At 54.8% G+C, this 27,660-nt stretch overlaps 3 protein-coding genes and 2 long non-coding RNA genes across 6 annotated transcripts; 3 read left to right on the plus strand and 2 right to left on the minus strand.

Annotated features, from left to right (window-relative positions):
* The first annotated feature begins 275 nt into the window (after positions 1 to 275).
* On the plus strand, positions 276 to 18,689 carry LOC121662202. Its single transcript, XR_006015228.1, has 3 exons — positions 276 to 286; positions 4,778 to 4,782; positions 16,940 to 18,689. It is a non-coding gene; the product is annotated as an uncharacterized LOC121662202 (long non-coding RNA).
* POLR1E (RNA polymerase I subunit E) lies at positions 3,889 to 11,783 on the minus strand. Its single transcript, XM_042023109.1, has 12 exons — positions 11,698 to 11,783; positions 11,500 to 11,603; positions 10,130 to 10,206; positions 9,036 to 9,121; positions 8,380 to 8,435; positions 7,874 to 8,018; positions 6,846 to 6,953; positions 6,351 to 6,447; positions 6,016 to 6,149; positions 5,208 to 5,289; positions 4,950 to 5,081; positions 3,889 to 4,203 (listed from the first exon to the last, which is right to left on the minus strand). Exons 1-12 carry the CDS (start codon positions 11,759 to 11,761, stop codon positions 4,044 to 4,046), a joined length of 1,245 nt encoding a protein of 414 aa, XP_041879043.1. The 5' UTR covers positions 11,762 to 11,783; the 3' UTR covers positions 3,889 to 4,043.
* LOC121662203 lies at positions 8,014 to 9,506 on the plus strand. Its single transcript, XR_006015229.1, has 2 exons — positions 8,014 to 8,850; positions 9,386 to 9,506. It is a non-coding gene; the product is annotated as an uncharacterized LOC121662203 (long non-coding RNA).
* Positions 12,026 to 18,689, plus strand: ZBTB5 (zinc finger and BTB domain containing 5). Its single transcript, XM_042023108.1, has 2 exons — positions 12,026 to 12,128; positions 13,803 to 18,689. The coding sequence occupies exon 2, from the start codon at positions 13,807 to 13,809 to the stop codon at positions 15,829 to 15,831; it is 2,025 nt and encodes a 674-aa protein (XP_041879042.1). The 5' UTR covers positions 12,026 to 12,128; positions 13,803 to 13,806; the 3' UTR covers positions 15,832 to 18,689.
* Positions 18,690 to 21,141: 2,452 nt separating this feature from the next.
* Positions 21,142 to 26,199, minus strand: GRHPR (glyoxylate and hydroxypyruvate reductase). 2 transcript variants are annotated; one of them, XM_042023115.1, is made up of 9 exons: positions 25,976 to 26,199; positions 25,333 to 25,463; positions 25,178 to 25,250; positions 24,631 to 24,747; positions 24,389 to 24,477; positions 23,634 to 23,738; positions 22,932 to 23,067; positions 22,450 to 22,580; positions 21,142 to 21,370 (listed from the first exon to the last, which is right to left on the minus strand). In XM_042023115.1, the coding sequence occupies exons 1-9, from the start codon at positions 26,038 to 26,040 to the stop codon at positions 21,249 to 21,251; spliced, it is 969 nt and encodes a 322-aa protein (XP_041879049.1). In that variant the 5' UTR covers positions 26,041 to 26,199; the 3' UTR covers positions 21,142 to 21,248. The 2 variants fall into 2 exon arrangements, with proteins under 2 accessions (XP_041879049.1, XP_041879048.1); XM_042023114.1 differs by lacking the exon at positions 22,450 to 22,580 and having other exon boundaries at positions 25,976 to 26,128.
* Positions 26,200 to 27,660: the final 1,461 nt, after the last annotated feature.

Genomic DNA, 27,660 nt, shown 5'->3' on the forward strand with positions numbered 1-27,660 from the left:
TACTGGCTGTGAGGCATGGGCTCGGAGCTGTCTGAGGCAGGAGTGTGGCAGAGCTGGTCAGAGCTGGGGGTCCTGGCACAGCCCAGGCCTGGGCCAGGGTCAGCTGTGTGGGACATGGCTCAGCCTCGCTGCCCACAGCCACCTCCAGGCAGCTGAGTGTGCCCGGCGGAGATGGGCCATGGTCACATCCCGCTGGGCTCCACGTTAGCTGAGAGACCAAATGAGGAACCAGTCGGGAATGGGCAAATAAAAGGAGGTATAATTTAATTACCTTCTGATCTCTGTTGTTTGTCGAAGTGGGCTATGCAAAGGCAATCTGTAATTATTTCTTAACCCTTGTAAGATGTGGATTTAAGAGGTGGTTTTGTTTGTCTGGAAAATATTGAACACCTCTGCTGTGTAAATATTTAACTGCTTTCTTTGAGGAAAGCAGGTTGTGAGGAGCAGTGCCAGTGACTCCAGTTTGCCGGCCGGGGAGGTTGCAGGTGCACGGGGGCTACAGAAGGGAGAGCTTTGGTCACATCCTGCAGCCGCAGGTGCTTCCCCTGCTGCCTGCAGGTCCTCGTGCTGAGGAACAACATCCCCCACTGCAAGGTTCGGGGTGCTCTTGTGCCTGTCCTCGGGCAGCCTGATCACGGACAGCAACGTCCACTCCAGCTGCGAGGCCAGGCTGGACACCGCAAGGGAGCCAAGCCCCTTGTCCTGGCGTATACCCCTCCCGCTCTCACACCAACCCCAAGGGATCCGCCTCCCAGGACAGGTAACGCCCTCCTGTCTGTGTGCTTTGTTCCTCAGCCTGTTCCTTAGGCTGCTGCAGACGAATCAGACTACAGCTAACCCTGAGTGCCGGGTACAGCACGGTGCTGCCTGGCGGTGCTGGCAGTGTCCTGCTCTGTTTGATGGTGCCTGCCTTAAAATCAGTGCACACAGAGGGGAGGGGATGTTCCCCCATCAAAGAAACTCCTGTGTGCAGTGAGTGAACTCGTGTAAACCAGCCCTCGCTGCAGGCAGCAGGGGCAGGGGCTGCAGTGTGGTAATGATGCCCTCCAGCCTTCTGCACCTCAACAACCAAAGCAGCCACAACAGCACCCGTGGGCTGACAGTGTTCTGCCACAAGGATGGCACAGCCGACCCCTCTTCTGGCCAGGGGGGTAGCAACAAGCTGCCAGGAGGAGCTGGATGACGCTGGTGGGGAGAACAACCCCGACAGCAAAGAGGAGGACCGAGCCCCCCAGAGCTGAACAGAATCACCCACAACAGAGCTGAGCTCAAGGGCCCCATGGAGCTCCTCCAGGGCTCCAGGTGAGGTGGTGGCGTGTGGATCAGTATGTTGACCTGAGCCAGCTCATCTGGTCTTCCTCAGCTGTCCCTGGACCATGAGGGTGCTGAGAGATGGTGTGACCTGAGTGGGCCATGTTTTTGTCCTTAAGCCATCACATCCAGCGCCTCGCTGCTCTGCACATGCAGCCCTGCAGCTGCCAGACCAACAGAGCTGGCAGTCTCAGTCATGACAGCCACAGGCATGTTTCTTTTTCACCAAGCCATCCGGTTTTTCCAGTGGCTTCAGGGGCCACGTTTCTCCTCCAGGGTTGTGCTCTGAAACAGGGGCTGGGTGTACGGTGGATTTTTCTTTTTGGTTAGAACCTTGACCTCAACTCTTCTCTCCAGAGTGGAGTAATCAAGTAAGTCTTGGTGCAGGGTGTGGGAGAGGACACAGTGACACTCTAAGACTTACATAGCTGAAACGAGGTCAGGACATGTGGGTCCCCAGATTGGTAATGATGCTCCCATCTGGTCTTCCAGACCCCCAGAGCAGGAAAGTCAGGTGTGCTAAATAGAGAGCACTCTGAGCACCTCAGTCTCACAGCTCCGCAATCAGGATTCCAAACCCAGCTCCCTTTAAGCAGTTTTTGGGCACTCCCACTATTGACTCTCCTCACGCTGCATTGCCCAGAACTTGCAGTCCCTTAGAGGTGTTGGCTGTGAAATCAGAGGAATTAGTTTCTTCGAAAAGCGGGATGTTCAGTCTCAATTCTCCAATGGGTTCTGTCCCACCTGGGTTTTGGAACAGCCTGGCATGGTGTTGTGTGCCTGCCCTGCTCTGCCCCATTCCTCCCTGGAGGGTGAACGCTGGGAGCATTTCCGTGGCTGCTCTGGCACCACCGCAGTGCCCCAGTGCGTGGGGGTCCAGGTGTGACCCAGTGTGGGTTCTGACCAACTCCAGCACGGCCTCACACTAAGAGGGGACCCTGGGGCCCCAAGTGGTGGCCAGTGCCCAGTGGGCTCCAGCTCCACCAGCAGGGTGGGTAGGGGCTGCCGCAGACATGGGAGCATCTTCTGTGCCACTCTCTGGCCCGGAGTGGGGCGGTTCTTACCGGCTGCTCTGACGGCATTTCTCCAGAGCCATGCAGGGAAGCTGACAACTCAGGGATGGGGACCATCATCAGACCAACGTCAGTGGCACCTCACTAAAAAAAATTCTGTGAAACAGCTGTTTATGTCTCCCTCTTTCCCACTGAGGCAGCTGCTGGGGTAATTTACAAGCAAGCAGGTCCACAGACGAAACGTGCTCCTGGCAGGACCCACAGCACACCTGGCTGGGCCCCAGCCTGAGCTCTGGGCAAACCCCTCATCCTGGAGGCCTGCAGCACCATTTACCTGGGAATTGCTCACTTTGGAGCTGCTCTGTCAGTGACTGTCCATGTTTGTGCTGGAAGGGTCAGGGACAGACACTGTCCCATGTGTGCCTCTCCAGCAGCAAGCCAGAAACGCCCCTATGGCAGCAGCCACCAGTGCCTGGGCAGAATTGGGGCAGAATTAGAACTGAAGTGATCCTCCTCCTCTGCTCAGCCTGGTGTGCCATGTTCAGCTCCAGGCTCCTCAGTTCCAGAGACATGGACACACTGGGGAGTCCAGTGAAGATGCTGAAGGGACTGGAGCATCACTCCTACAAGGAACAGTGGAGGGAACCAGGGCAACCACCTGGAGCAGGGAAGACTCAGGGGGACCTTGTCTGTGTCTGTAAAGACCTGCAGGGAAGGTGCCTAGGGACAGGCCAGAGGCCACGAGCACACAGGGATCACAGGAGGCTCCCTTTGAGCATTGTGAAACACTGCTTCACTTCGAATTTGTGGAGTTCTGTAACCAAAGACACTTCAAAGTCAGCTGGACACAGTCCTGGGCACCTGGCTCTGGTGGCCCTGCTTGAGCAGGGAGGGGTCTGGACAAAGAGACCTCCAGAAGTCCCTTCCAACCTCAACCTCTCCTATTGATTACTTGGAGCCTGGAATTCCTACAGCAGTAATTATTCTCTCCCCAGAACACAGGATGTTTGTGTCACTGCTAATGACAGGTGTGAACAGTGGGGCTCTAAGCTGTGTGAGGAGATAACCATAAATCCCAAAGGATGTTCCAAACCCAAATTACTATCCAAAGCAGAGACATCTCAGAGATGATTTCTTCTGATGTTCCACACTCTTGTTTCACACACTGGTTTGGAGGTGATCCTGCTTCTCACAAGCCCTCCCGACTCCTATAGCCTTACTAAGTAAACACCTCCCATGAGGCTGATCACCCAGGAGAGTGAAAATTCAGAGAAACCAGACTGAAGTATCTCTCCAAAGGACTGGGAATCCACAGCTGTGGCCTCATACTCACTGCTCTCCCTGAAGGTGATACCAGCTCTGAATCACAAAACTCTCCCTCCCCAGGCAAGGAGCCAGGATAGGGAACCTGAGAGGGGCCATGAATCAGCATCAGCCACAAAGGTGTCAGGCCAGAACCTGCCAGTTCAAACAGGTCCCATTTGCTCCAGTACAACCTCCATTTCACCCCCTGCCCCAGACAAACTGGAAAAAAAGAAGAGGTTTTTTTATAGCTTTTTCTATATACATAGAAAAAAAGCAGCATTTTAATGAGGTGAAACCCTCAGCCCGGGTTTCAGGAGGGTCAGGGCTGATGCTGGACCCAAACCCAGCAGATGAAGGCATCCCCATGACATTCTGAGGGAGGGGCTGCGTCTCCCCTCAGACCTCCTGGGCTTCTCAGTTCCTTTTCCTGTGCTTCCGCTGTCCCTCTGGTGCCTTCTGCATGGGCAAGGGCAGAGACAGAGTGCCCAGCTTGTGGTTCTGGTCACTCTCTAGCCCCGGCCCCCCCTTGGCCTTGGACACCCTCAGCCGCAGGGCCTTGGCGATGTCCAGTATCCTGGAAAACACGGGATTAATACCGTCAGTGGGGCTGTTGAGCCCCTGTGTCATGACCTTGCATGACCTCTCTGGGAGAGGCCTGGAGGTGTCTCTGCAGCACAGGGATGCCATGAGGCAGCAGCTGGGAGCAGCAGGGCTGAAAGGCAGAGCCCTCCTGGGGACAGAACACTACTGACTTTTCCAGCAGGTCCAAGCCTCCTCCACGCTTCTCCCCACAGCATCCTAGGCACCCTGTTCACAGCTGCAGGGCAGCACAAACTAAACCCAGGCATCAACTGCCAAAACCAACATGGATTCCTGAAAAGTTTAGTTCCAGAAAGAAAAACAAAAAGGAAAAATGGATGGAAACCAAGAGCAAACACTGCTCTTAAACCCACTAACCCCATTACTACTGATCAAAGAATAAAGAGCATAACTGTGGGGAAAATAAGTGACGGCATCAAAACCAATGAGGGAACTTGAAAACCAAGTTGTGACCAAGAGCTTTGGTAAGATCCAGTAATAACTGCAGTTCTGCCTGGAAGCCTGATCCAGTGAATGCTGTGGGGCCAAGGACAGGAGCACAGCTGGAGCACAGGTGCAGCTGCCAGGTGGCTCCTGGGAAACGCAGGTCATGAACCCAGAAACTGCCCATCTTTCCCATGAAAGTTAAAGCCCTACCCAGGTCCAGAGATGCTTCAGAGCTCTTCTCAGGGTCTTTCTGTAGGAGGATCTGGGCAGGTGTGAACAAACAGGATGACTCACCTGCTCTCTGGGAGCTTCATGTCGTTCTGCAGGACGGTGAGGTCAGTCTGGAAGTTGTTGATGTGCAAAGCCAAGACAATGACATACGCGGTGAGTTTAGCCTTCATGGATGCAGAGATGAAATTCTGGATGCTGCGTGGCAAGAGGGAGAACTTGTGAGATGTGGAGTGTAGGGGGGTTCCTAATGGTGTGTCTGTGGCCCCTCAACCTGAGCTCTGCCATATCTGTGCCTCCAGAGCCTCACACAACATCCCTTACCTGCCATTGTTGTAGGTCAGCGAGGTGAAATTTTTCATGAGTTTCCTGCTGATGATGTGTGGGCATTCAGGACCCATTGGATCTAGGGCAGAAAGGGGCTTTGCAGTGGAGTGAGGAACACACACTCTGTCTTGCACTGCCCACCCAGCACAGCAGCACATAGATCATCCTGAAACCCATCATGGAATATCACAGAATACCCATGTGGAAAAGGACCCACCAGGATTACTGAGTTCAACCCCAAGAATCCCACCATTTATTGCCTCTTCCCAGGAACACAAACCTAAAAGGAACCTTAGTGCTTGATTTCTAGGTCTCTCAACTTCTCAGCTCTGAGAGAATCCAAGCAGCTCTTATTTTCTTTTCAAAAAGCATCTCCCACTTCCGTACTACACAATCTAAAACACACACACCCCTATGCATGTTTTTCTTCTACCACAAAATACTGTTAAAGCTGAGACCACACTAACAAGTCCCTACTATCACCAAGTCTAGACATTCCCACATCCTCCTTAGACAAGTCCTGTGGTGACTCCTGTGTCTCCAGCAACACAGGAGGATATTTAAAGCCAGGCTTGCCCCTTCCTCCTCCCTCAGCTCTGCCAAGGACTGACAAGGACACTCAGATATACAAGTTCTAAGGAAGATGGCAAGTCTGGAAAATCTCAACCAAAATGTTTTGTGTGGTGCTGTTTCAAAAGCAGGACCCTGAGTGTGGCTGAGATATGTTCCACACACTCAGCTGACGAGTAAAGGATGATGAAGACATTCCCAAAAGCATGTGTTTATGAGCTGAAAAGTCTCTTACGCTTCTTCTTGATCACTTTCAGGTGACTGAACCTGATGAGGGTGTCCAGGAACCAGAGGCATCGGGCTTTGTGGTCTCTACTCCTCTCATCGGTGGGCAGGAACTTCAGCTCCTCCAAAACGAAGGAGCAATGGCTGCAGGAAAGAGAGGGGGAGTTCAGCTCCCCAAAGGGCCCCTCGCTGTTGTGTACGCACCTGCCCCCACATTCCCCAAGGCAGGTGTTGCTCTGCCACCCCAGGACCGAATGTCCTCCCTCTGCCCCCGAGCCGGGGGACGGCAGCAGCAGCAGCTCCACTGCCCCTCGGCCAGGCCGCAGCCATGGGCAGCAGCGTTACCTCCTCTCTTCCGTCCTCTTGGCCATCTCCTCTGCGCTGGTGCTGGTGAGGGTGGCTGCTGGCACCCGCAGTGCCTCATACTCGGCAGGAGACAGGACTGGCAAGATGTTAAGGAACAGAACAAGCCTGCGCTCTCCCTTCCAGGTAGGGCAGTTCTGTCCACACTCACTTGAGGAGAAGTGGGCAGGGCAGGGGGATGGAACCTGGCCAGGAACTAAGGCCTCTAAGAGACTGTAGCACAACCACAGCTCACTTCTGCAAGGCCGACCTCACCAATATTCCCTGTGGAATGCTGCTCACCGGGAGGCAGAGCATCCCGCTCTCCAAAGGAAAGAGGCAGGGTATGGGACTTGCAGGCCCCAAAACCTCAAGGCAGCATTACCTTGCTCCCAGCTCTTGCCTTGTGAGGGGAAAAGGCTCAACTTGCTCCCACATGCCAGATGGCTTCATCAAGACTTAAAGGCATGAGAAACCACTGTGACACAGAAAAGATACTGTCCTCAAACTTGTAAATGTGCTCCGGCCTGTCAGCATCCTCATGGCATGGTGGGAGGAAGGCAGAGATGTTCTGCACGTCGTCCTGGGCCATGTCCTGCATCAGAGCTTGGGAGGGAAGCAGGACAGGAGAGTATTTGGATCATGCAAACCAAAATGCAGAGAACAGGAACACAACCTAAATCCTTCCTTTAGATGCAAGTTGGATCAATGGGTCAACACCATTTTAGTCACAGCTGGAGTTTTAAACATTTACAACTTCTATCAAGAACCTTCTGGCCATAAAAATTTAGAAAGGCCAGTCCAGACTAGAGAAATATCTAGGAAAGAAGGGCACCAAGATGCCTCTACTGCAGGTGGGCAGAGCACAGTTTTGGCACCTGAGCTCCAGTGGATACCGACTTGGCACAAAGCAGCTCTGAGAGCACAGTCAATATCCACCCTGGAACATAAGGGATGAAAGTTGGTGGGGTCTACAGTCAACAGACATCTCTTCTGTTCATGCCAATGACACTCTCAGGATACCAGAAGTGCTCTGGAGGGCTCTTGTCTGCCCTCCTGCTTGGATGTCCAGAGTCAGGGGAGCCCCAGCTCTCTCCTGCCACAGCTTGGAAACCCCCAGGGTTGGTGACACCACACTGTGCTGTGACCTGTCCCAAGGCTGCACCACTCTCTGAGGTAAGAAGGTGCCTTTTCCACAGCCATGCCACAGAGATCAGACCAGGTAAAGGCACTGCTTTTATCCCAGTGAAGTCATATCCATGGACTACCCCGGGAGCTTCCAAAGCAGCCAGAATGGACACTGATGTCACCGGGACCTTCCCTTATTCAGGCAACTCCCACACCAAGCCCTGCAGGACCAGAAAGAAGCAGTTCCTCTACATCTACCCATCTCAGCTCTTAGACCAGCTGCCTCCCCATCACTTAAAGAAAACCCCTCTTGTTCCTGCCACACTTGGCAAGGACAGACAGAAAAAGGCACTTCAGGTTGTCTTGATTACACCCCAAGACAGACAGAATCCTCTCACCTGTCACTCCCTTTGCATCGATAACATTTGCTGCTGCTTTTGTCACAGCTGTGCTCACGATGTCGCTGCCCACGGCATTCATGCGGCGAGAGCTCAGTGCTCGCTTCTGCTTGCTGGTTCCAAAGGCCTCAATGCACAAATCCATCTGCACAAGAGAGAAGCACACATTCAAACACCCTGTGCACCCAACAGAACACAAAACCCACTGCTCGTTCCACAGCCACAGCCTCTAAGAAACCTTTAGCTCTTCACGTGGCAAAACCCGCAGGTGCAGGATGTGCTGGTCTGCGAGGGGCAGGAGGTCACCGGGATGGTGATCCAGGCTAAAATAACCAGGAAAATACTCCCAAGCTAGGCAGTAACTGTGCTGACTCCTGGACACAGTGAGAATCCTGGTCCTGCACAGGTTAACCCTCTAGGACACCAAACCTCCCAGCCTCAAGACAAGCATCTGCCCCTGTCAGCTGGATAATCACAGCAGAACATGACACGGCTTTCAACTTTACCTTCTCCCTGTAGGATTTGTTCTGGTAATCCCTTGTGTCGTCAGGTATCAAGTTATCTATAAAACAACAACAGTTAGTGTGCTTGGACAGAAGCAGCCAGGACAGGAATTCCTTTAGCTCTGTGACTAACAGACTTGGCACAGCACATCAGGATCCCCTCCACGTGACTTGGCTAATTAAAGGACACACCAAATATGAGAACCTACAAGAAAAAAGCTTTTGCTACAAAGCCTATGGGTGCAATACACGGACTATGGCCAAACCCAGGCCCTCCTGCACAGGGTAAAAATCAGCTACCAAAAGATGTGATCTTTTGGGTTCTTATCCAGGATTCAGTGACAAAAAACAGTCCAGCTGGATAAAACCTGGTTTTTTTTCTTTTTCAGGGATCTAGTTCCTTGACCTGATGAGTCTCAGGCCTCCCTCAGCAGAACACACCCGGACAACGATGCGCTTGTGCCGTGACTCTCTGTGAGTGACTCCCATCCTCCACAGTCCCTGCTTAACCTCCACCCCAGACTCACTGTGCTTCCCTCTCCCGCTGTCCCTCTCAGCATGCAGGAGTGAAGGAATCGTTCTTACTCCATGCCAGGGGAACAAGGCAGGAATGAGAAGCACAAAGCAACTGAGCAGCTCTGACCCCCAGCACCTCCCACCTGAGAGCAGGGGCTGCATGTTGAATATTTCGGCATCGTAGACCTCCATCTGCCCAGAGTTCTTGTCTAACACACCAACAAAGTACCTGGGGAGAACAGGGGCAGTTGATTAGTCAGAGGCAGAGCAGTGGAAATGATTTAAATTATGTGGTCTTCTCACATCCTGGCAGCTCTCCTGCTTTGCACATACAGTGCTATGATAAACCAAGTTACCTCCAAGGCATGTGTACGAATAAAAACAGAAAGACTTGCTGCTCTACGTAAATGCAGAAGTCTTAAAACAACAGAATTAGGTGAAGTGTAGGTGCCAGAGTTCTGCTATTGTCCTTTGCCTTATTTTGCTGTGCCAGGACTTGATGGCCATAGCTTGAACAAGAGCCAAATCTCCTTGTGGCTCCCACAGCTCAGGACCTCCAGAGTGGCAAGCACCACTTTAGCCCCTGGAACCACCTCTCCACCAGTGTTCAGAGGCGAGCACTTAAATCTGCCCACAAACAATACTGAATTAACAGCTGTACCATACACGTTTGTTAAACTGCATTTATCTCTCCAAACTCAGGAACAAACAACCCCTTGGCGCTCTTTTTTCAGCTGCAGCATCTCAAACTGGACACCGCTCTGTCTGAGGATCCAGCCCTCCCAGTTTCACTGCTCAGACAGAACGGAGGTTGGTATTGGCATGTTTGGACAGACTCTGCAGAAGCGAAGCCAGTTCCTTGTACAGAATTAGAGAGCATCTCAGCTGGAAGGGCCTCACAGCGATCACCCAGACCAGCTGCCCAACCCCTTCAGCGCTGACCGACTGCTGATAAAGGCAATTTCTTCATCCTGATTTCTTAGTAACAAAGCTGTTACTCCGTCCTGCTGCTACACTAACCCATATCGTCCCCCCAGACCTCACAAGACATTTTCAAACTGCTCTGTGATTTACACATCACAGCTTCCACAAGATGTGCACAAACAGCCGGAGCTTCCTGTCCAAATCCTCTGAGCCCCACCACGGGCCCCGTGGAAACCTCTAAGACAAGTCCATGGAAGGGACCAGGAGCTCTGTGTCTGACCAGCCCCTGTGCTCCTAGCTCCTTTTTCCATACCTGCACAGGGAGTTGCATTTCAAGACCTCGCTGCCAAAGTTGTGTCCCACGTAGCAGAGCCGCTCTGTCTCTGAGACCTGGGAAACCACGGAGAGTTACTGCAACAGAGGGCTGTGAGTGACCTGCATTGCCCCTGCTCTGCTTCTCCTGGTGCCACCAACCGCTGCATTCCCAGGCATTGTAATTTAAAGGCAGAGTGTATCACCAAAGCAAACTTGCACAACGCCTCACAGCGATCGCCCCTCAATACTTCAGTTAAAAATGTGGTTTCCAATGATTCATTTAAGCTCCAGTATTGTCCAGTGCCTCCAATTCACCAACTTTTCAGCTGGCCACAGCCAGCACCACCAGGAGTGTCTCAGCCACCCCAACATATTTTCAATGCATTATGAGGATGTGTTGGTTTTTCTGCTCTGCTGCAGAGAATTTCCCTCAAGAATTTGAGCTGAAAAGTCATTTATTCCTTGAGTGGAGCAGCTGTAAAGATTAATAACAGCAGCAGGAAGCACATTCTGATGGTACCCTCAGTTCCCTCTTCATTGAGGGAAGTTCATCTCCTTTGATGTAATTTAGCTGAACCATTCACCTTTGGTGAAGATTTCCCAGTGTGAACAGAACACAATGGATCTCATGATCAAATGCACCCGACTAGCTGGGAAGCAACTCCCTGATGGTTCAGCTTGTCCCTGTTCTGCCACCTCCACCCAGCAGGCTCCGTCAGCCACGTCAGTGCCAGAACCTCCTCTGAAACCCAGAGACATCCTGGCCCTTGGAACACATCTCTGTGGAACACGCTGGGCTAAACTTTTGATTGTTTTTTTTAAAAATCTGCTACAAAGCTCAGCACAGATTTTCACAGAATCCCAGAGTGGTTTGGGTGATAGGAGACCTTAAATCCCATCCCATCCCACCCCCTGCCATGGGCAGGGACACCTCCCACTGTCCCAGGCTGCTCCCAGCCCCAATGTCCAGCCTGGCCTTGGACACTGCCAGGGATCCAGGGGCAGCCACAGCTGCTCCGGGCACCCTGTGCCAGGGCCTGCCCACCCTCACAGGGAAGAGTTTCCCACTCGAACCGGTGGGAGCTGCTGAGGCCACAGCCCAGAGGGCAACACAGGGTCAAACCCCTGCACAGCCCGCAGCAGGAATTGCTCGCGGTGGGAATTACACGTGGGAATTCCCTGGGCTGGGGCCCAGCTGCCGCTCCCGCCGTGGTCTCCATGGGGCCCCGCAGCCCGTGGGGTTAATTAACAACATCTGTGGCTTTTATCCGCCTGTTACCTCACTGTACATTATTATCATAATATCTTAATATTACTGCGACCTGACGATCCGCATCCGCCCCCGCCCGCCTCAGGGCGGGCCCTTACCAGGATCCTGCGGTGCCTTTTCCGGGGATGCGCCGTGTCCCGGTTCCGGTACACGGTGAAGCGCAGGGAGTCGGGGTGCCGCAGCTTCCCGTTCGCGAACCGCACTGCGGGAGAGGAAGCCCGTGAGATCCGACACCGGCCGCGATCCCTGAGGGGGAACCGTGACCCGCCCCGCGCCCCCGGCCCAGTCCCGCTCACCGAGCGCTGCCGGTCGCTCCGCCTCGGGGTCCCCGCGGTAGCGCCAGGTGGCGGCGGCGGCCATGGCGAGGGGCTGTATGAGAGGGGTGGTTGGGGTTGGGGTTGCGGCTGGGATGCGCGTTCCAATGCGGATCCCGCTCCCGTTCCTCCTCCTCTTCCGCCACCGCCTCCGGTCGTGTCAATAAGCTCAGCCCCGATTGGGCGAGGTGAGACTCTGCCGCCGCGTCTAACTAACGAGGGCGCCGATTGGCTGGCAGCCTGGCCCGCGCCTGCAGCGACCGGAAGTGACGTACACGCGCAGCGCGGCGGGGCGGGGCGGGCGGGGCCGGAGCGGCGGGAGCGGGGCCGGGGCCGATCCCAATCCCAATCCCAGTCCCAGTCCCTGTCCCCATCCTGATCCTCGCACGGCCCTTCCCGCACGGACACCGCAGGTGAGCGGGGCGGGGGGGCGGCGGCGAGGCAGAGGCCAGTGACCCCAGCGTCGGGGCGGGACCAGGGCTCTCCGGACTCCCCTTTATGTCCCTTGTGTGGCACAAAACGGAGCCTCTGGGTGTGTCTTTACCGGTGCTGATGCAGCGCTGGGATGCAGGTGCTTCTCTGGGAGGGGCACAAATCTTGGGTGTTCCAGCTGATGCGTAAAGGAAGAAAAAACAGGGGAAAAAAGGCACTGTCTTGAGAAGAGCACCTTCCAGCAGGAGACCCCTAGTTATCCAACAGTCAGTTAATGTGCTGGAGTTTTCAAAGGCTTTAAATTACTTAATTTTCTCCGTGCTGAGTATTTCAGGTGATAACCATTGAATGATCTCCCTGTCCTGACTCCGTCCAAGGACACACGGTGGTCTCTAACAGGATGTCTTGGGATATCCTGTGCAGGGTGACAAGCTTGCCAGCAAAGACAGTCATGATTAGGAAAGAAAAAGCAGCAAACATGTCCATGTTTGAGGAGGAACTTTCTGAGTCAGCAGACTTACATTTGATGCCTTCTCAAAAGTACAATTCTATCCATGTGACCTTTTATTTCAGCTGCTTTTTGCTCTTGTGTCCACTGATGCTGTCGTGCTGCTGTTGGAACATAAACGTGAGCACAGGAACTTATGTGTGTGTGTGCCTTGCACATGCAGCCTTTCTGCTCACCAAATCTTACACTTTGTTGTTTTTTTCATGAAGAACAGTCGAGATATCGCTGAAGGTCGCCTGTGTAGCCTTGAAATGAATCAACCAAGATATGAGTCATGCTCAGTTAATGAAAATTTAAGAGGAAACCACCACTGGCTCTTGTCTACTTGTCTTGTTGAGCAGTGCATCGTTTTGTCAACAGCGCCGGTGTTTCTGTGGAAGGTTTCCCAGTTGTGTGAGCAGTGTATCAAAGGGGGCGCCAGGCTATTACAATCAGATTTTTTCAGAAACCAGGACAAAATGTTTTACCAGCGGGTGTGAGTGACTTGCGTTATCCAGTTTCCAGCACAGCTGCCTGCGAGGTGGCTGGTGCGGAGGTCAGCTCTGTGACAGAACCTGGATTTTTACTCCTTTTCCTTGTCCTCCAGACTGTTGCCTTTGATCCTGTGCCCATGTGTTATTGTTTGTCTGTCTTTCAGCTGTCACCTTTCCTCTTCACAGCCAGCGTCACTGCAGCCCTACTAGGACTTCAGCCATAGAATCACACAGTGATTTGGGTCTGAAGGGCACCTTGTCTTCTTCCACTCCCTGCCATGGGCTGGGACACTTTCCACTATCCCAGGCTGCTCCAAGCCCTGTCCAGCCTGGCCTTGAATGCTTCCAGGGCATCCACAGCTTCTCTGAGCAACCTGTGCCAGGGCCTCACCACCCTCACAGGGAAGAATTTTTTCCTTGTATCCCATCTTCTGCTAGCCTCTTTCAATTTGAGCCCACTCTCCCTTCTCCTTCACTGCAGACTCTCAGAAATAGTCTTGCCCCACCTTTAGTGTAGACCCCTTCAGAGCTGGAAGGCCACAGTTAGGTCACCCTAAAGCTGCCTTTTCTCCAGGCTGAATAATCCCAGTTCACTCACCCCTTCCTCACAGCAGAGCTGCTCCATCCCTCTGATCAACTTGGTGGCCCATATCGTGGTTTCTTCTGTTTTGCAGGATCATGGATTTTCCAGGACACTTTGAACAAGTCTTCCAGCAGCTCAACTACCAGAGGCTCCATGGGCAGCTGTGTGACTGCGTCATCGTGGTGGGAAACAGGCACTTCAAAGCGCACCGCTCCGTGCTGGCCGCCTGCAGCACGCACTTCCGAGCGCTCTTCACCGTGGCCGAGGGGGACCAGACCATGAACATGATCCAGCTGGACAGCGAGGTGGTGACGGCGGAGGCCTTTGCCGCGCTCATAGACATGATGTACACATCCACGCTCATGCTGGGGGAGAGCAATGTGATGGACGTGCTGCTGGCCGCGTCCCACCTGCACCTCAACTCTGTGGTGAAGGCCTGCAAGCACTACCTGACAACCCGGACGCTGCCGCTGTCCCCGCCGAGCGAGCGCGCACAGGAGCAGAGCGCGCGCCTGCAGCGCTCCTTCATGCTGCAGCAGCTGGGGCTCAGCATCGTCAGCTCGGCGCTGGGCTCCTCGCAGGGCGCTGAAGAGCCGCCCGGCGCCATGGGCTCCTCCATGCGGAGCAGCCTGGAGCAGCGCGCTGCCTTCCCCATCCGCCGCCTCCACAAGCGGAAGCAGTCCTCCGAGGACCGTGCCCGCCAGCGCATCCGGCCTGCCATGGACGAGCCCGTGTCGGACGTGGCCGCAGAGAGTGGGCAGCCCGTCGTCCACTCGCGTGAAGATTTCTTCTCTCCGGACTCGCTGAAGATTGTGGACAACTCCAAGGCTGACACGGTTGCTGATAACCAGGAGGACAACACGATCATGTTTGACCAGTCCTTTGGTGCTCAGGAGGATGCTCAAGTGCCCAGCCAGTCAGACAACGGCGGGGGAAACATTTCCCAGATGTCCATGGCGTCACAGACCACACAAGTGGAAACCAGCTTTGACCAGGAGGCTGCTGCTGAGAAGAGCAATTTCCCATGTGAAAATCCAGAGGTCAGCCTGAATGAGAAGGAGCACATGAGGGTGGTGGTGAAGTCTGAGCCCCTGAGCTCCCCAGAGCCTCAGGATGAGGTGAGCGATGTCACCTCCCAGGCGGAGGGCAGTGAGTCTGTGGAGGTGGAAGGAGGAGTGGTGAGCGCAGAGAAGATAGAGTTGAGTCCCGAGAGCAGTGACCGCAGCTTCTCTGACCCTCAGTCCAGTACCGACAGGGTGGGAGACATCCACATTATGGAGGTGTCCAACAACCTGGAACACAAGTCTTCTTTCAGCATTTCAAATTTTTTGAATAAAAGTAGAGGAGGTGGCTTTGGTGCCAGCCAAAACAACGATGACAACATTCCCAACACCACCAGCGACTGCAGGATGGACAGTGACGCCTCTTACCTGATGAGCCCGGAGTCGGGGCCCGCCGGTGGCCACTCATCTGCTGCCGTTTCCCACGTCGAGAACCCGTTCAGTGAGCCCACGGACTCGCACTTCGTGAGGCCCATGCAGGATGTGATGGGTCTGCCGTGCGTGCAGACCTCTGGGTACCGAGCAGCGGAGCAGTTCGGCATGGATTTCCCACGCTCAGGCCTGGGCTTGCACTCGCTGTCTCGGGCCATGATGGGCTCAGTGAGAGGTGGAGCTGGTGGCTTTCCTGGCTACCGCCGCATTGCCCCCAAAATGCCCGTGGTGACCTCTGTGCGGGGCTCGCAGCTGCAGGAGAGCTCGTCCGGGTCCCAGCTGATGATGAACGGGAGCACTTCCTTTGAGAGCGGGCACCTGTCGCAGCCTGGCCCGCCGCAGCTGACCAGGGCGTCTGCGGATGTCCTGTCCAAGTGCAAGAAGGCTCTGTCAGAGCACAACGTGCTGGTGGTGGAGGGTGCACGCAAGTACGCCTGCAAGATCTGCTGCAAGACCTTCCTGACGCTCACGGACTGCAAGAAGCACATCCGTGTGCACACGGGGGAGAAGCCCTACGCCTGCCTCAAGTGTGGCAAGCGCTTCAGCCAGTCCAGCCACCTCTACAAACACTCTAAGACCACCTGCCTTAGGTGGCAGAGCAGCAACCTGCCCAGCAGTTTGCTGTAACCTGCTGCCCCGGGCCTGGAGGAGCCTCGCTGCCGGCGGGCTGGCGGACACCGGCGTGCCACGGTGCCACACACAAAGTCTTGGCTCTGCCATTGGGGATATCCGGTACCTACCTCGCAGGGTGTCGCCGCCGGGAGCCGTGCGGCGGGGATGGGGATGTGACCCCCACAGCGAAGCAGCCCCTTTGCAGGGCAGAGGGGTGACAGCATGGGGGTCTCCTGAAATAGCACGTTTTGAGAACAAGAAACTGACGTGCAAATTTCTTTTTCTTTTTCTCTAAAGCATTTTGTAACAGTGAAAGCATTTAAATAATTACTGTAACATGAGTTGCTGCATTATGTTAGGACAGTAGTGCAGACCACTTACCTTTAAAAGAGAAAAAAACAGCTTTGGCTGCACCCGTCTGACATAATGCTTTAAAATACGCTACTTATAACAATAGTTCTAGGATTATGAATGTATGTTTGGCTGTTTTGTAGTAAAGGACACTGTGTAATCAAGGTGCTTAAATTAAATCCCAGACAAGTAACTTTTGGCCTGCCAGGTGTACATATAACTTTAATACAGCAAGATCTGGATGTTTGGCTGGTTTTTTTTTCTGTAGAAACAAGTATTAAGTGGTAAGTGAAGTACTGTCTCTTGTTTGTGCTATTCCTAGCAGTATTTTAACCAGTTTGTATCTCCTATGTTACAATTCTATATATGCAGAAGTTTGAACAGAGCTTGTCTTTGTTGTTTTGAAGGAGAGGTAATTTGTGATGGCTTTTTTTGCCATGTAAGACAGTATCTTGCTGTTCCCAGTTGCCCACAGTCCATCTGGTCCCTGTTACAGTGTGAGCACGATGTCTTTTTCTCTTATCTGCAGGCTTTACTTTCCTGCCCTGCGCACTTAGTGACTTCCCTTCGCAGCTGTGGATCTGTCCTGAGATCAAATTGCTCCTCAGTCAGGAGCAATCCTTGTTTGCCATATTTCACAGGATCAGAGTATGCTGAGTTGGAAAGGAGCCATGAGGATCATTGTGTCCAGCTCCTGGCCTTGCAGAGGATACCCCAACAATCCCATCCTGTGCCTGAGAGGGATGTGCAAACACTTCTTTACTTCAGGCAGGCTGGGGGTTGTGACCCCATCCCTCGGGAGCTTGTTCAGTGCCAGACCACCCTCTGGGTGAAAAACCTTTTCCTGATATCCAACCTAAACTTCCCCTGACTCAGCTCCAGCGGTTTTGTCAAGTTCTGTCACTGGTCATGAGAGTGAAGAGATGTGTAGCTGCCCTTCTGCTGCCCCTCAGGAGGATGTTGAAGACCCCAGTGAGGTCTGACCTCAGTCTCCTCCAGGCTGAGCAAACCAAGTGCCCTCAGCTACTTCTTGTAAGACTTCCTCTCCAGACCCCTCACCATCCTCATGGCCTCCTTTGGACATTCTCTAACAGCTTAATGTCTTTGACATGATTGCTCCCAGCTCTTGAGGTGAGGCCGCCCCAGTGCAGAGCAGAGCGGGACAATCCCCTCCCTCACCTGGCTGGTGACGTGATGGGCCTTCCTGGCTGCCAGGTCACTGCTGGCTCATACTCTGTAAAATGTCGTTGTCAAATCCAGGCCTTCCACTTAAAGTAGTGTCATGAAAGTACTTTTCCCCATACATTTAAAAATAAGGTAATGTAAATTTAATTTTAAAAAATGGCACTGTACACGCATAGCAGAAATTTGACGTTCTCCATGTGAGTCATGTAAATCTCATTTCCTCTTGTTTAATGCCACTCTAAGTTAACACTGCCTGCAGTCTCCTTTCTTCCTTGTCAGAGGTGCACATGACCTGGTGCTCAGCATTCTTAGGTTTTAAAGTAAAATTTCCGAGCACTTCTGCTGATGATAAATGCTGTTCAGCCAAGCAGGGGCTGGGTCAGGGCTGCAGAGTGTCCTGCTCAGGTGAGGCAGAGGATTCCCTGCGCCTGCCCTGTCAACGTGTTGTTTGCACCTTGACCATCTGAGGAATGCAGAAACACAGGAGATGGTTGGATTAATTCCTTTAAAATGTTAATATTTTGTTATAGGGTTTACTTAGTGATCATATTTCTGGCTCTTTTTTTTTTAAGCATTAAAATAACATTTTTTTTTAAAGCAGTGCGATATGCTGTGTTGTGTTTGAAATAATTTCAGTATTGGGGACTAACAGCATTGAGCTGCATAAACACTCTCCCAGACATCAATAAAATGCAGTATTTTGTACTTTAATATTTCCTTGTGTTGCTCTATTAGGTAACACTGTTTCATCTTCGTTGCATTTATAGTGTTTTGCTTTTTAAAAACAAGGCTTGGTGTTTCATTTTCTGTTTCCTGTAGCATTCCTAAATCCAAATTTGTTGAATTGTTACAATGTTTGGGAATAAAGCATCTCTTTGAGCAAGGAGACTAATTAGCAACTAATATGAGCAGAAAACACTAAACTGGACTTTTCAACTGTTTTTATAAAAATTTTAATCTGGAATATCAGTGCAGGAGGACTTCTGTATTCTTTCAGTGAGAAAAAGTTTGTCTGGAGCGTTTTTGGAAGCAGCAGCTTTAAATTCCATTAGCAATTGATGTGCAGAGGGGCAGTTGCAGGCCCGGAGCCTGCAGCTGCCTCGCGGCTTTCCGAGTCTTCCTGAATGAAGCAATAAATTCCTGGGAATAGCCTAAATACATATCTGGGACCTGAGCTGCCCGCTCTGCATGAAGGGTGTCTCACCCCACAGCCTGGAGAGCTTATGCCACTGAATTCCGCTTAGAATTGAACTTTGCAGGTGGGATCTTGCATGGAGGTGTTGGGGTGTCTGTTCCAAAACACCTGGAAATAAACCCTACGTTTTTGTGTTGCTGTGTCTGCCTGGCTTCACTGTTTGGTGCTCTTCACACCAGCCTGTACAGAAATACTTGTGATTGCAAAAGTGATCGTAAAAACCTGACCTTGGTAATAATTATGTCCTTTGTTAGAACTTACTTTTGTTAATGAAATAATACCTACACAGCACCTGTAACATTCATGATCCATGGTCACTGCTGCTCTCTGAATTCCTTGTGGGAAGATGTCGCAGGTGCAGGAGGTGCTTGTCTTGAAGGAGTTCTGAGATGGACACCTGAGTCCAGTGCTCCAGTCCCTGCAGCAGCTGGTTCACCAGCTCATGTCTATTTCTTGATGTACCCAGGGAATCTGACACAGCTGCTCAGACACCGGGTCGTTCTCAGTCACTGTCACCATCAGGGATCACAGTAACCTTTTGGATGCTCAGTCAGCATCCCTCAGCATCACAGTAGCTTCACCAACAGCAGAATCTTCAGTGTCAACACTAAGAAGTCTTGGAGACTAGTGAGATCCCCCACTGGACTCATGCCCTGGGTGTTCATAGCAAAGTCAATCCTGATTTCCACTGGGTCGTTCAGAAACTCCCCAGCCAGTTGGGATGCCCAGAGCACACTCCCTTCCTCCCCACCACCACAGCCACAAGTCTTTCCTGCTCAGTCCAGATTACAAACCTCCACAACTATTTCTGACAGGTCAGCACAAGGCAATCAACCGTGCTCCTGAATCAGAACTTACTGATAAATGCATCAGAATCCCACCCAGGTGTGATGCAGGGCAACGTCCAACAGCCATTGCTGCTATCAGAGAGTGCTTCATTTAGCATCCAAGAAATTCCAGCAGAGCCCAGCACAAGGGACACTTGCTGTGGGACAGGAAGAGGCACACAGAGTGTGCTGGGTGAACTGTAACTCCGGTCACAGGCTTTGTGCTGCGTTCTGGCTCCCTCCCCACACCGGGATTGTGCTGCCAGCTGCTCACTCTGGGACACTTCCCTCCTGCCCATTGCAACCTCCTTGCTCCTTCCGTTCTGCTGCTGTCCCCAAAAAGCACCGGTTCCCTGTCTGTCCCCTGCCAGGGTGAAGGCACTGGGGAGAAGGCACGAGTGGCTGTGAGGCAATGGGGCTTGTCCTGGGGTGAAGGGATGGGAAAACCTGTACAAACCCACCTCGGCGGGGTGGATCAGCCACTGGCATCACTGTTCAACCTGGACATGCCAAAGGGACTCCTGTGTGGGCCCAGACACCATGGAGCAGTGCGCTGGGACTGGGAGGAAGAGGAGAGAGGAGGAGGATAGCCAATAGAGAGCCACTGCTCAAAAGGAACCTGAGTCCAGGCATGCTCTTCAGCATGTTCCCTGGCATGAGGCCTGGGAGCACTCGGAGCTGGAAGGAGGCTGGTTTAAGACTGGTGAGAGTGACCTCCACATCACACTGTGGGGACACCTGTGGGGTGGCTGGGGTGGGTGGTACTGCATGGCTGTGACCGGTCTGTGACAGGGCTGTCTGTCTGCCACACAGTCACAGATGGTGGGAGGGCACATGGGGAGGGGCCAGGCAAGGCCAGTGCGCACCGCTGGGGGCAGATCCACCCCCGTCCCGCAGGATGGGCCAGCTGGACCCCAGGCTCGTCAAAGCTGTGGCTGCCCAAGCCCTGGAAGTGCCCAAGGCCAGGCTGGATGGGACTTGGAGCAACCTGGGAGAATGGAAGGTGTCCCTGCCCCTGGCACGTGGGGTGGAATGAGATGATCCTTAAGGTGCCTTCCAACCCAACCCATTCCATGATTCTGTGATCAACGGCACAGAGAGATGGGCTCCAGGCTCTAGCCCCCATTTATGGAAGTGGAACAGTGGCTGCAGGATCCATAAGTCCCCAAAGCCCTTGAGATGTGCCCATCAGGCCTCTCCTGGCACCTGGAGGCTTGGGTCCCGCTCAGGGTCTCCTCTGCATCAACACAGCTCACTGCCATCTGAGAAAAACGAGGGCAGCTGCAGCCAGAACCTACGAAGGGGTAGCAGAACCTTCCAGTGAATTCCAGCTTGCCATCCACTTCGGAGCCGTGCCTGGAATAGGTTATGGATACAAAAGGCAGAGGTGGAGGTTCCTGGGGAGCTGCACAAGCCTGTTTTGTGCTTTTCTTTAGACACCTCAAGCAGAGGATCATGCAGTGGCACTGATTCCATAGGACCATTTAATGTGTGGGCTGGCAGCAGCTCCTGTGGCAGCAGCAGCCTGCATGGACAAAGCTGTCACCTCTCCTCCCTTCCTGGCTACAAGCCCAGGTAAGGCACTCCTGGCCTCTCACTCTGCCCAGGAGCCAGGTTTTGAGGACAGATGCTGCTGCAGCAGCTCCTTTACAGTGGTTCCAGCATGGCAAGCATTCCCCAAACCAGGGCCAACCCCTCTCCCCGGCCTGCTGGCACCTGCAGTGTGCTCACCACGTGCCCTGTTCTCAAATAACATGAGCAGACACATTCTCTGCTGCTCTTTAATGGCTCCTCCTCAGGCTGAGGGGAGGGGACACAGGCTGGCCCTCGACACGGCATCTGTCCCACCGCGCTGCTGGAGCAGGGTCAGGCCATCACAGCTTCAGCTCGTGGGGCATGGGCTCCCCTCGCAGCCCGGCCAGCAGGTTGCTGGCTGCCAGCACTGCCATGGTGCTCCTTGTGGCGTAGGTAGCGCTCCCGATGTGCGGCAGGATCACTGCAGGGGCAAGGGAGAGACACTGCTCACCTCTCGCACCCCCAGCAGCCCCTTCCAGGGCTGTCAGAGGTACAGGATCTGTGTAGATGTTATTTGTGTATCAATAAATATGTAATACGACTGTTAAAAGTAATGTATTCAGTAAATACACGTGCATGAATTATGTCCTGCCAGGTCTTGTTTCAGAGCTCCCAAATCTCCAAGTCCTGCAAATATTTCCAGAAAGTCTCTACTTTTATCACTCCTCACACTGTCCACTTTGAGAGCCAATGCAAACCATTAAGAAGTGAGTTTTAGCAAAAAGATAAAAGAACAGCTACAGGTTTGTATTTCAGAAAGAGACACTCAGTCACGGGCAATTCCAAATTTTCATGGCTGTCCCTATGGTTTCTTTGTGGAACATACTTTTCCTACTCTGGAAAACACCCACTCCCTGGAGGGAGCACATCCTGCGAGATACCAGCCAAGCAAACTCCTTCCTAGCCATCCTTCCTCACCTGCATCACCCTCCTCCAGAGAAGACAAGTCTCAATCCTGGATCTACACCTCCCCACCTGCCCAATGTCCCACCTTCCCAAAGCCTGGAACTGTCCAGGTAACAGGCTGCCAGCCTAGCAGTGCTCTCAAGACCAAGACTCCTCCAGGCAAACTCAGCAGCCCACTTTTAGCCAGTGGGAAACTTTTCTAGCACAGTATGTGCCCAGAAGCCCACAGAATACCAGAGCTGGGCAGGGCCTGAGCTGGGAATTGGTTTCTCATTCATGCACCTGCTGATATCGGATCCTCCGTGAATTTCACATATCCAATGAAGAGCTATCACAAAGGTACTAAAACTGAGCTTATCTCAATGGCTTTCTGGAAAATTAAAACACTTGTTTGACATCATGTTGAGGAGTGTTTAGCCCACAGCAGCTCCCTGCATTGTAAAGTAGCCCACCTACACAAACCTGACCTGCCTGTCCTTCTGTGCACTGGCACCAGCGCACAAATGGGGACCAGAGGTCCCTGTCACACCTCTCACTGGGCCCCCAAGGCAGCACCTGCTGGGGGAGGGGTCTGACCACCCCCCGGACACTTACCGCAGTTCTTGAGGGAGAGCAGGGGGTGGTCAGTAGGCAGCGGCTCTGGTGTCGTGACGTCCAGGCCAGCGGCTGCAATCTGGCCATTGGCCAACGCATCGTACAGGTCCTCCTGGTTCACCACAGCCCCCCTGGCAAACGTGACTGGTGTCACTGCTGGGGGTCCCGCAGTCTCCCAGGGGTACAGGGTCCCCAGGGCTGCCTAAGCAGAGGTCAGACCCTCTCTGGATGTGCCGGAACCTCCCAGCACAGTGAGCTGCTCCTGCTCCAGCTGCCCACGGTGGGGGGAAGAGCTGGGTGCTCCCTGAATATTTACCTTGCCTTTGGCTCAGTCCCAAGGGGCCTTGGACAAATGTTCCCTGCAGCTGCAGCCATGAAGGCTGTATGCGCTGTCTGGACTCACAGCCCAGCAGATCTCCCGACACTCACAGCCTGGAAGGGCGACAGCCGCTCTCCCAGGCACGGGACTGGGCTGCCAGTACCTGCTTGTGTTGATGAACACAGAAGTCTTCTTCATCCTGCTGAAGAAGTCCTTGTTGCACATCCCCTGGGTGGCTGGTGTCAGGGCACAAGTCACCACCACAAAGTCTGACTCCTCGGCCAGCCTGGTGAGCGGGACTGAGAGAAGAAACAGAAACATCCCACTGCAGCCAACACCTTCCCTCAGCAAAACTCCAGGGGCAGCTGCAGTCCTCCTGCCCTGCCAGCAGGACACCTTGGTACTCATCCCGTGGGGACAGTCCACAAGACCCTCCCCTCCTCCTAGGAGCAGCTGTTACATTTTGCCCTTGTTCACTTTCTTGTGGAAATGAAACTGACAGAAAATCACCAACGCGTGGACACAGGGAAGGGGAACCATGGCAGGATCAATTGCAGCCTACAGGTCTCACAGTGGTCTGATGAACCCCTGCATGTCCAGCCTTTGCTTGGCTCGGAGGAGGCAGGGTCCTCCCTGTCACCCCCCACTGCCTTGTGGGGCATGTCTGGGACACGGCATTTCCTCTCCTGCTGCCCCCTCACACTGGGTACGCCCAGGAGCCCCCCAGATCCCCCAGCTTGTGCTGTCCCTCCACTGGCCCACCCTGCAGGTGACAACCCTGAGAGCAACACGTCCCTGGAGCCGTCCCAGCCATGGTGCTCTGTGACTGACGACCGACACTGCCCCGCCCTGGTGCTGTCCTTACCGAACTCAGCCCCAAACTCTGCAGCACTCTCTGGTTTCGGGCCACTGCCAGTGTACAGAAACTTCCTGACCCCAAATGGCTTCAGGCGCCGGGCAACTGCCTGTCCTAAGAGTGAGGGAGAAGGGTGTTGGGCTGCTGTGACTCCACGACATGTCGGAGGACCAGCACCCAAAGCCACTGAAGGGCTGCTGCAGTGGGATCATTCCTTCCTGGCTGCTCCCAGCCCAGACTGTGGGGGGGGGGGGGGGTGGAGATGTTGTGCTTTGGAAAAGGGCCCATGGACACTGAACCCTTGACTGCCCTTGGGAGCAAACTGGGGAGCAAGGACAGGAATGGCTGCCTGCTGGCAAAGTCCATAGCTGGATGGTGCCGAGTGTCGCGTGGACTTTGCCACTGCATTTGTTTAACTGCAGGCCTGCAGGAGGTACAGGTTGCTGCAGGGATTGGAGGTGGTGGAAGCACATAAGCACTTGAGGCTTTAAGGCTGAGGCACCAGTACAGCAGCTGGGAAAGGCTCTGCACAGCTCCCCTCGCTGTGCTCATGGAGTTTAACCAGGTGAGCACCAAGACACCACCTTGGCTGAGTCACGGAGTCCCAGAGCAGTCTGGGTTGGAAAAGACTGCAAACACCATCTCATTCCAACCCTCCCACCTCCAGCAGGAACACCTTCCAGTAGCCCTGGTTGAAGGTGAGGCTCCAAACCCATCCTGCCACTGCTGGAGACACAGAAACCTGCTCTCTGAACTGCACTTACCTATCCTGCCCAGCCCGATGATGCCCACTGTGCTGTCGGACAGGCCATATCCACACATCCATAGGGGCTTCCACGTTGTCCAGCCACCACTGGCAGAGAGAGTGGGACAGGAACAGGTGTCATGGAAAGCTGTTCAGAGCCCAGCCCAGGTGCTCGGTGTGAGCTGCATGAAGCCCTGGCCTCGGCCCCTTGTCACCAGCCCATGTGGCACAGCTCTGGGGCCACCCACAGTGGGCACTCACCTCTTCACCTGCTCTGCTGCCTCTGGCAGACGGCGGCACACGGACAGCAGCAAGGCCACAGACAGCTCTGCGGTGGCGTCGGTCAGCACGTCGGGGGTGTACCCCACGCGGATCCCCCTGCCAGGCCAGACGGGGCTCTGGGGCAGCCTCGGGGTGCTCCCCGGCATCTGCAGGCTGGCTGCCAGCACTATGCCTGTCCCAGGTATCCAGGGACATCCTTTCGGCTTTCAGCCCTCCTGCCACACCCTTTCCCCAGGTTGTCCTTGCCTCACCCCAGTACCCAAATGCTCCTCCAGCCCTGGCAGGGTTGGGGTGACCCCAGCCATGATCCAGCCGTAGGGGGGTGCAGGTAGCTGACCCTGTCCAGCCCCACTGTGAAAGCCCACCTGCCAAAAGGGACTAGCGGGATGTGGGGTGTGTTGGGGAAGGGGTGCAGAAGTAGGGAGAGGGTATGGAACATGGGGGGGGTCAGAGCAGGCGGAAGGTTGGAGCAGGAGGTGTCAGAGGTGGCGGGGGACAGAGCAGGGGAGGAGAGGGGCAGCATTACCGCTTCTTGATCTCGTCCAGGGCAAGGTGGTCGAAGCCCACGGACAAAGTGCTGATGACCTTCAGGTCGGGCCCTGTAAGACACGATCGGCGCTGCCGTGCCTGTCCCGGGGGCCCAGGGGAGGGGGGTGGGGAAGAAGGGGGTCCCGCACGCACCGGCCGCGTCCAGCACCTCGCGGTCGATGCGGTCGGAGAGGAGGCAGAGCAGCCCGCGGGTCCCCGCCACGCCCGCCAGCAGCTCGGCCCGCGGCACCGGCTCCTCCGAGTCCCACTGCTGCACGCGGCACCTGCGGCGGCACCGCGCCGTCACCAGGACCGACACCGGGACCGGGACCAGCACCGGCACCGGGACCGGCACCGGGACCCGCACCGGAACCCGCACAGGCACCGGGACCCGCACCGGGACCCGCACCGGGACCCGCACCGGCACCGGGACCCGCACCAGGACCAGCACCGGCACCGGCACCGGCACCAGCACCGGGACCCGCACCGGGACCCGCACCGGCACCGGGACCGGCACCGGGACCCGCACCGGCACCGGGACCAGCACCGGGACCCGCACTGGTGCTGCTACCGAACGGCAGCGGGACCCGCACCGGGACCGGGACCGGGACCCGCACCGGGACCGGGACCGGGACCCGAACTGGCGCTGCTACCGAACGGCAGCGGGACCCGCACCGGGGCCGGCACCGGAACCCGCACCGGAACACGCACCACCACCGGCACCGGAACCCGAACCAGCACTGCTACCGACCGGCACCGGGACCCGCACCGGGACTTGCGGCGGCCCCGCGCTCACCCGCTCGCCTGCGTCAGCACCCGCAGCCCTTCGGCCGGGATCCGCCGCGTCACGAACACCGACATGGCCGCTCCGACCGCCGGGCCCCACCGCGCCCCCGCCACCGCCAGGGACAGCCGGGACAGAGCGGGACAGCCGGGACAGAGCGGGACAGCCGGGACAGAGCGGGACACCTGGGACAGACCGCGACAGACCAGCAGAGCCCGGAACAGCCCGGAGCAGTCCGCCCACCGCACCGCGGAGCCCCGCCCCGCCCCGGCCCCGCGGGGTCGCGCACGGAGCTGTGGTCGTCCCTGCACCGGAAAATGAGGCTCGGGGGGACCTTGTGGCTCTGCACAAGTCCCTGACAGGAGGGGGCAGCCGGGGGGGTCGGGCTCTGCTGGCAGGGAACAGGGACAGGAGGAGAGGGAACGGCCTCAGGCTGGGCCAGGGCAGGCTCAGGGTGGACAGCAGCAGGAATTTCCCCATGGAAAGGGTGCTCAGGCCTTGGCAGGGGCTGCCCGGGGAGGTTTGGAGTGCCCATCCCTGGAGGTGTCCGAGGAAGGGCTGGAGGTGGCACTCGGTGCTCCGGGCTGAGGACAGGGTGAGGATCAGTGGTGTCAGAGTTCTTTTCCAGCCTAATGGATTCAGTGCTGTGCTATCCGCATGCATGCACACACACCCGTGCACGCACTCTTACACACACACACACACCTGTGTGCGTAAGTACACACCTGCATATATGAGTGTGTACACACGTCGGGTGCTGTTTTGGCATGAATTCCCCCACACAGCCTCTGGTGGCAGCTTTGGGGTGTCCCAGAGGCTACAGATGGGTCAACTGCTGCCTCTCACTATGCTGAACAGAATCTGCTCATTAATTAACCCAGATTTAAATTGTCTGGAGACCTGATTCGTACACGTTCTGTGACTGCAGGTACAGGGCAGGGAACCCAAGGGAACTCCATAGTTAACACACCCATGTTGCCTCTTGGAATGAGCACAGAGACAGACAGGTAAAGACAACACATTTGTGGGCAGAGGGAACATGGAGTTGGAAGTATATATACCAGAATATTGCTCCATGTGGGATTTGTTCTGCTGCTCTGGATGGGATTTCCCTTTATCATGATGTACCATCAGCAGGCTGTCAGATTATGCCAGCAGAATTGGTTTTATTTTTTAATAATTGCTTGAAAGTTTATTTTATGCTGCTGAGCTGGGTATCATCCGAGCCGACACCTTATCTCCCTCCCTGATCAGGTAGGGATTAGTGTCGGGAGTACCTGCTCTCCAGTGTGACACCTCCAGGCTCGTCCTGCTGGGGTTTTCCAATTCCTGCTTCCCAGTCCCAGTGGATGTGGTGGAGTCACTCCCTCAGACACTTCAGCAACCTCCAAGCTGTGGGCCAGTGCCCCCAGTGGCACAAGGGAGATGGAGACCCCCAGAGAGGGTTTATGTACAAAACAAAGTGTGCAATTCTGGCCACAGCATGATTTTATCACTTAAAAGCACCTGTAAACCATCTCCTTCACCGTGGCTTCAGCCCCCAGCCCTTCAGTCCCTCTGAAGGTGAGGTCATGGTTCTGTGCTCCTGCACTGCATCTCTCAGGGGCCCTTGGCAGCAGAGCCACAGGGTCCCCCTGGCTCTGGACAACTACCCCTTGTTTCCCTTTTTGGTGTTTTCTGGATAAAACCCACACACA

This window comes from Corvus kubaryi, unplaced genomic scaffold, assembly GCF_017639235.1.
Source record: "Corvus kubaryi isolate FWS band 111438036 unplaced genomic scaffold, C.kubaryi_AGA036_p1.0 37236, whole genome shotgun sequence".
Classification (NCBI taxonomy): Eukaryota; Metazoa; Chordata; class Aves; order Passeriformes; family Corvidae; genus Corvus; species Corvus kubaryi.